Consider the following 8,790-nt stretch of genomic DNA (forward strand, 5'->3'; position numbering starts at 1 on the left):
TGGCGAGCTCCTTGGAAAAGGGACTGGGAGTTAGATCCCTGATTTAGATCTAGCTCCCAATTTGCCTAAAGTTTTTGTTTTTGGAGGAAAACCCTGGAGAACTATTGTGTTTTATTCTATAATTTGATGAAACTAAACAGTCAAAAGTCAAATGTCCCGCGTTGATATAATGTCTCGCGTCGTGTCCTCCCCAGGCTGTTTGGTTTCGTGGCGCGCAAACAGGGAAGCACAACCGACAACGTGAGCCACCTCTTCGCCGAGATGGACCCCGACCAGCCCGCCAGCGCCATCGTCAACTTCGTCTCCAAGATGATCACGTCGCAGAAACATTGAGCGCTGTCAGCTGACCCTGGCGCTTTTGACTCCATTTAGAAAAAAAAAAAAAAAGGCCTTTGGTTATTTTTTCCCTTTCCTCTCTTAACTACAGACACGCAATCTACTTTCTGTCCTCTCCTTTTTTTTTTTGGACAATTTAAGCATTTCACTTTATTTTTCATGCTCTCCATGGCAAGCGTGTGCGTGCGTGGTGTGTGTCTGTGTATGAGTGTGTGTGTGTGTGTGTGTGTGTGTGTGTGTGTGTGTGTGTGTGTGTGTGGCTTGCATGCATGTGCTTTTTCTTCTTGGACGGACTCCAGAATGGACCAGAGGAAGTGCAGGATGGGAAGTGGCTGTGTGTGTGTGAGACAATGTGGACGGGAGGCGACGAGATCCTCCCCGGCAGGGTAACAGGAAGTTATGTGTGCAAATATTCTTTTGTGTCATTTTTCTTTCTCATGTGTTTCTTGTTTTTAAAGAAGAAGTCAAGTTGTATGATGTAAAGGTAAAGGTGGATCGTATATATCTATTATATCTATCAGGCTTTTTGACTGCTCAACCAAAGATTTTTTTTTTTATTTCTATTTTTTTTTAAAAAGTAGTCAGGGTGTCGTCGTCCGGGGGTCAGAAGTATTCTTTTGTAAAAAAACAAAAAACAAATATGGCTGCTTAATCAAAAAAAAAAAGAATACTGAACTATTTTTTTGTTTGTTTTTTCTGTACGTACTGATACTGTAGCTCAATTCTGCGCTCGCTCTCGAACGAACGAACGCACGATCGACGTCCCCGGGACGCGTTTTTGTGCTGGAGCGGGTGAGACGTGTGTAAATATTCTAGGCTGCTTTATGAGTAGGACTGTTCCAGATGACATTTCGGTGCCTGACGTTTTTGTAATGCAGAGCTTTTTAAAAAGGAGGAGAATTCAGCCAAGGCCGTCTTAAATATGCAAATAGTCAGACTTTGAAAATAAGGATGTTGCTCCCGAAAGTCCTTCCATTTTTCGGTGTCGTCGAACTTTGGAGAACTTGTCGTCCCATGTTCTGCGTCCATGTGATGACATCGTGGTTTTGGGTCGGGGACAAGCTTCCTGTCTGCACTGTCCTGCGTTCAGTCTGCACTTAGCCACACGATTTCGCTCACAGCTAATGGGCCAAGAGGTGTTACTCATCCCGTTATTCTGCTCTTCAAGCTCACACACACACATACATACACATCCTACCCAAAAGTAAGCTATACATATACATATATAGATATATATATATATATATATATTAAGAAAAAAAAACAAAAAAACTTCCAAACAGTGACTTAAGATATTTATTTTTATTTTTTTTTGCTTCGTTTGCTCTATGTTATCTTGTATTCATGTATTATAAAAGTATACATCGAGATTACTGACGGCGAGAAGAAAACATTTTTGGCTACGACGTCATTATACGATAAGGTGTAAAGTAAAGTGCGTGCATTTCCAAGTGTATCACTGTTGTTGTTGTTTTTCTGAATGTTTTTATTTGGTCACATCATTTACTTTCCTTTTGTTAACACTCTTTTGTTTCCTTGGTGATGTTTTGTTTGTTTTTTTTTAAAAGAAAAGGAAATATGGGGCGGGGGGATATTTTGTATGAACGCGTGTTGTTGTTGTTACTGAAGTCCAAATTGGAGTTGTCCTTAACATGATGCCAACATTTGTTTTATTAACTTAAACCTGCCTAGAGACATAAAATACAAGTTGTCCAAGTTTAGCACTTAAAATGTTAAAAAGTATTAGCGGCTGTGTTTTCACAGAACGACGACATCATGTGGAGTTGTTGATGTGTCGTCGTCCAGACCCTGACCCCTCGTGTTTCAGGCAGCAGTAGCTGCTGCCCTCATGTGGTGTAGAAGGATCATTGCAAAGGAAACCACTTTAATTCTAATACAGTGTTTTAGCTGTAATTTCGGGGCAGGTTTGATTGTTTTTTTGGGAGTTTTAGAACTAAAACAAAGACGTTCATTTTGCAGTAGAAGTATTTGGCAGCATGATGTACAATAATAATAATTAGATGAGGCTCAGTGCTGGGATCTCACATTAACTCAAATGTATTTCTTAAAAGCGTATAAATAATAAAATAAATAAAATACAGCACTTACACACAGCCTTTATATCCAAACTAGAAGATTGCATTATTTATGAGCAAGAGTCTGCACGTAAGCTTCCCACTGCTGACTGTAACCTGTCCACCGCGTCCCCACACGTCGTACAGCCGGCCTTTTCTGAAGGATGCCCATATTTAACCGTCACCTCATGTCTTGACAGAAAGAATCTATATTTTTGCCTACAAGATGTAAAACTGAGAGAGGAGCGTCCTCTCGGTCAAACTGAATGTTGTTGAAGCCTCTGGTGGAAAAACAAACTCTCTGACAGATCAGTCTGGACTGTAGAATGTGTGTGTGAATGAGCTACTATGCCTGTATAGAGCTTTGTTATGTGTGTTTTTTTTTTGGTTTGCTACAGTGTATTGGCTTTTACTATTTCTGATGGAAAACAACACATTAAAAAAAAAAGCAGTACAAATCAAACGTGTGCGCTTTGTCGTCACAAACGCAGGAAGTGTGTTCACGGATAAAACCTTTATTTATACAGAGACCTGTTTCAGACAAACATACAATAATAACAAACAGACAGAAATACAGTGAAAGTGGGCAGCAATCTTGCCTTTTGCGTTCAAGACCCCGAAGGGCCTTTCTGCATGGAGTCTGCATGTTGTTTCTATAAAATTAACTGTAGTCATGGCAACGCTCGCTGGACCAGGAAGCGTTTTTTTTTGTATGTTCCTATTGTTGTGTGTTTTCATGTAGTTTGGACAGCTGGACCGGCACTGGATCGCTGACCAAACACACACACACACACACACACACACACACACACTGTTATGCAAGCCGATATTTTTTCACTGACCATTTTTTGATATCAGCACATGCTATTTTGATAATAACAAAGGCTTTTTGATGCCATGGGAACTTGGTGATGACATCTATGGATGTACTGTATACCCTGCATTATTTATTACCACTAGATGTCAGCGCAGCACCAGTATTTTAGGTCAGAGCAACTACTTCCTCCAGCTTCCCCTCCTGTTCTCAAAAAGACAAAATACATGACTTTTAAATGACTTTTTAATAGGTAAATAGGTTCAGAAATCTATATAAATGGTGAAATAAACGTCTACCAGAGCACTTTAATAGTAAAGTTTCATTCCGGCTAGAGAAGCAGGTTGAAGCATTTTTTTAGATGTACGTTACTATTTATAATAAAATAGAGGCAACGCATGACTTTTAAACTTGCAATCTTGTGACATCATCGCTCTACTCTACTATAAAAGTTTGAAAATGTCATAATAAACCTTTATGGACAGCGATTTTCTGTGCCCTCACCAGCTTCGCGGAGTGATGAGAAATGCAGACACGCTGCAGGAATGTAACGCCGTAAACATTTTCTCTGAATTCCGTCATCCATAGCACTCCAGTGATGTCATGCGATTGCTTCCCCTCCAAACCTCGCTTAATATGATGGAAATAAAAGCTTACGAGTTCTTAGAGACAGAGATTTCCGTGAAAGCGCGCACTGAGAAAACTGGACGTCCTCAACTGAAGCCGCAGTTCAGTTCCCAGGCCGGGGAGGAAATCTGCACATGAACTGTTGCTAAGGTGGCGTCATGCACTTGAAATAGCATCGGAACAGTGACTCCCTCTGGTTACGGGACTGAACTGCACACAACGTTACTACGCTGGAAGTGTGGCTGCATGACATACTGACACGTGTGCACCCACTGTGCCGAGAACCAGCCATTTAACACACAATTTAAGCTACAATAGTTTAAGAATATGTTCGACAGCTGAAACTGAAGTTTCTCCAAAGTCCATGTAGAAAATCAGTGATTTGACTTCATGGAACATGAGCGTTATGACAGGTTTGGACAAACCCACTTTACATTACAGTAGTTTTTTGCACCTTGAGAGACTTTTTTTACTGTTCAAATTTTTAATTTGACATGTAAAAGCTGTTGTTTGTATACAATTGCAGTTTTTTTTTTGTTTTTCTTCATTTTAAATTGTTAAAACACTAGTTTATCATGCAGTAAATTGTCAATAGCTGCCAGATATTGAAAGTTATTCTGGCCCTCTTATGGTAACTTTTTTTTTTTTAGCGTTAGGTGTTAAAGGGTTAAATGTTATTAATATTTATCCCAGTGACACAAACTGACCAGACGTGACAGCAGCACACCAGCAGCTTCCTCAGCTTCTGTGATGGGCGACGTGAGTGAGAAATGAATGTTAGTTTCCAGTTAGAAAAGGCTTTCTAATATAAAAAGAATGAATCATTTTCTTGAGATCATTATTCCCTCAGAAAACCTGCACCAATGTTTTAAAACCTAATTAAACATTACACAAATGTCTCATCGATTATTGCACATTTTCCTAGACGTTACACATTCACCACCAAATGATTTACCTGTTGCAGTGGTGTTCATTTATGTGTCTGTGATAATACGTGTGGCCACTGGATGCCAGTGTTTCCTTTCAGAACAAGTCGAAGCCAAAAAGGCCGTCTGTATGCACTGTATTTAAGAAGATCACTCTGGTTTTAGCCCAGTGTTGATCACCTCAAGGTTGTTTCTTTCTTTATTAATAGGCGCACATGTTGTATATTCATGTTGCTGTATGGGTCAAACGTGGAGATAATTACAAGGGATTTCAAACAGGCCAACCACCGCCAGTGACATTAAATATTTCTGCTATGTTTAATTTATCTTTCACCGTCATCTCTGTATCCAACCCTGCAATTTCTCTGTCTCCGGCAGCAGTCACTAAAGGTGCTTTTATAGCCAAACAAAATTCTAACCTTTAGTTCATGGGAAAATGGAGCGAAACCACTGGAAGTTGTGCGTAATTCTTCCTGAGCGCGTTACCATTACAATCTTTTCATCTTCCTGACATCATGGAATCTAGAAAACGGTCATTTGTCCTCCACAGGGGGTCCAGATGACAAGACCAAGGGGGGAATTAGGTAGAGTGTTTGTGGATGACAGGGGGATAATCCTTTAAATATGTTTGCTTTCAGGTCATTTGCTCTGCCAGTTTCTTCTTCTTCTAATAGCTACGAACACCTTTATTTCATATTCAGGTTCATGACTTGGCTCCGGTTTAATCTTTGCCAGAAGTCTGACCGTACCTTACTCCATTCTTATCTCATGTGTCCCATAATTGCCCCTCCAGTGTATTTACTTAAAACAGGGTCACATTTTCCATTACAAAATTCCAAGTTTCAGACTTCTCAGTAGATTTTTTTTCACATCTAAGTCGCAAGCATCTTATCGTGCATGTGTAATGTATATGCTGATACGGCTTATTAAGAAGTCAGTAGTTCATAAGCTAAAGAAGAAGATATCGTAGGCACAGGAAACTGCAACGGCGAAGATCTTAAGCGTCTTCAGAAAGCTGACGGTGATGCTTCTTTTGAACCTCGTCGAGATGTTCCTACACCGTGTTATACGTGCTGCGAGGGTCATGCTTTTATTTTGTAGTCTTTCCTGTTTTGCACTCAGTGACAGCGTATTGGTAAAACTGCACACTGTAACAGTTGGCGTTGGACTCCACTCCACTCAGCCCTCGCTTTCCCAAACGCATCAAGGACGCGTATCCAGAAAGGATGTCGTTCTGGCGAACATCCAGAGTGACCATTTCCTGTGTGGAACTGCCACACAGGACAGATGGAAGCCATTCCTCAGTGGCGCACACATGATACTCATGAGTACCGATTCTCTTTCATAGAGCAAATCTTATGACGCACTCGCACGGAATCAAAAGGAGTGAAGGAGTCACTCCTTTTGATTCCGTGCGAGTGCGTCATAAGATTTGCTCTATGCGGCGTCGTCTACAAGGCGACGGCGACTGATTTACTAGGAGAGAAAATCTGAAAATCCATACTATGTCTGCTTGGGGCAGAGTGTGGTAATTGGACCAGAGCAACAGGTGTCGTGTTTCTTGCTGCAGCCTGTTTGCCACACATGGAAACATGTCACCATTTGGAGCAAGAAAGACTGTCAGGCCTCCTGCGTCCAACTGGACACACAGCAATGTCAGTTTACACTTTGCCAGATGGAGTGTCAAACCTATACTGTACTGTGATCATCCTACATCGTCTACACCATGTTCAAAATCCATCTATCTGAGGTGGAAAGTCATTGATTACGTTTACTCGCGTTACTGTAATTGAGCAGGTTTTTTATTTCTGTACTTTTTAAAGTTTTTTTTTTTTTTAATTTGTAATTTCATCTGTTAGGGTTGGGTACTAAGAAAAGTTGGCCTGAATTTAAATTTTTAAAAATTCACGCACCGGAAACTTTGACAGGTGAAAAGACCTTTGACCCAATTTGACTGATACATTTACGTGTTTACGTATTTTATGTTCTCAGCACTTTAATTTGAAATGGACACAAGAAAGAACCTTAATTGTTAAAAGTAAGTAACTTTTACTCTGAGTACGTTTTAAACAGCTGCTTTTTTTTAACTTTAACTTGAGTACATATTTAGATCAGTACTTTTACTTGTACTTTAGTAAAATTTTACTTTATATAATACTTTTACTTGAGTAGATTTTCGGTACTCTTTCCACCTCTGCTATCTATTGTATCTATCAGCGAGCATGCTATCATTTTAACTAGCAAGCTCTCTATCTATCAGCTAGCATGCTATCATTTTAGCTAGCAAGCTCTCTATATCAGCTAGTATGATACAATTCTATATGTCTGTCCGTCCATCTATCTATCTCTCTATCTATCTGTCTATCTGTCTGTCTATCTATCTATCTGTCTGTCTATCTATCTATCTATCTATTGTGAGTGTATTGAATGTGATGAAATGTTTATTTTCTCACAAACTGTATATGTATGGACGTGTTTTCTCGTCTCGCCCATCCTGTGACCGGCACATGTGACTCATTCGTATTCAAAATGTTTCCATTTCGGCGTCTCAAAGCTAACACCGTCAGCGTGTGCTGTCACCATCCGGACAATAAAGACCCTCCTGAGGTTGCCCACCTCATCCCCCTGACTCAAAAAACTGTCACTACAAATATAACCTCCAGGATGTTGTTGCAAATGACTGAGGTGTTTTCATTCAGCTGCACTAATGCGCTCTCACCGTCAGTGTTGTCGGAATGCAGTGGCTCTGGAGAATGAAGTTATTTTCAGGTCTTTATTTCTCAGTGAATAGAAACCTAACGACCGAGACTTCAAAGGCGTGATAAACTGACAAAGAATTCACCTTGAAACTTTATCACCAACACTTAAATACACCTCAGTTCTCCTGAGACTTTATTATTTTTATTCTCTCAGTTTGGGTTTTGTAGGTCTGTGAGTTGCCTCTCCTCAACAACCACTGATTTAAAGTTAAAAAAGTTTTCATGACTGATTCAAAGACATATTCAACAATGCCACATGCAATAATATTTTATAATGATGACATCATTTAAGTCATGATGATACAACAAAAATGTGAATCAAAAAATGTGCTGTATCATGTGTCTAATATTATTGGTTGTAAATGTGTTCTATACTGTACATTACATACATAACTCCAAAATATGACATCTGACGTGACTGTAGAATCATGATGGCACTTTTCTTACTCTTCTTTAATCTTAAATGTAACTGAGATTTTTTTTAAATATTTAAAAGTTATGCACCACAGTTATATAAAATGTTTTGAACTGGGATTGGCCCCCTGCAAGTAGAAGATGAATGAATAAATGAAATAGGTAATAATATAATAGGAAAAGGTTTCATATTTCAGCTTAAGTACTCAGTGAGCCAACACTGCCACAGGTGAGTCAGCATCAGCCCGCAATCACAGCACCTGCCAGGAAGTCCATGAACCAGTCACGGGGAAGACCGGAAAGATTTTTGGTTTTATTTTGGAATTGAAAATTGCTCACTTTTGCACATGTGTTCTAAATTCATTTAACTGGTTTACTTTAACCAGTTGAATTCAAGTTCAGTATCACCACCATTAGGGCTTCACTTTGAATACAAAAGTGCAAATGAATACTAGGCCACTTTTGTGAATTTACTGCCCTCTAAGGTTTAAAAAAATAATGAAAATTGTGTTGCATTTGTATCAGTAATAATCAAGCTCTGTCTACTCCGAGATGGAGGAAGCGGGCCCCAACATCTAATTCTGCTTAGGGCCCCATACAGGCTTGAGCCGGCCCTGATTAACATCCATGTGTTTAGAGTGAAGGTGATTTCACCATCGTAAAACAAAATGCTACAACAGCAGCTCTAAAATAAAAACACACACAATCTGGATTGGGATGCAGAATTATTTAATTCCTGCAGTGCTCAGTGTCGTTAACAGAGGGCGCTGTGTCAGTGGCTGACGCCGGCACAGTAGAAGAAGCTGCGTGCACGTGACAAACAGTTCCAAAGTGAGCGC

The 8,790-nt window shown here is 39.8% G+C and overlaps 1 protein-coding gene across 5 annotated transcripts in view; it reads left to right on the forward strand.

The window, feature by feature from the left end:
• Positions 1-498, forward strand: part of tns1b (tensin 1b) — a 167,359-nt gene extending 166,861 nt beyond the window's left edge. For all 5 annotated transcript variants that reach the window (XM_044013784.1, XM_044013801.1, XM_044013793.1 and 2 more), the window contains one exon: positions 195-498. In XM_044013784.1, the coding sequence (XP_043869719.1) occupies positions 195-333 (139 nt within the window). In that variant the 3' untranslated portion in view covers positions 334-498. The remainder of the gene's footprint in view (positions 1-194) is intronic.
• The last annotated feature ends 8,292 nt before the right edge of the window (positions 499-8,790 follow it).

Source organism: Solea senegalensis, linkage group LG2, assembly GCF_019176455.1.
Source record: "Solea senegalensis isolate Sse05_10M linkage group LG2, IFAPA_SoseM_1, whole genome shotgun sequence".
Taxonomy (NCBI): Eukaryota; Metazoa; Chordata; class Actinopteri; order Pleuronectiformes; family Soleidae; genus Solea; species Solea senegalensis.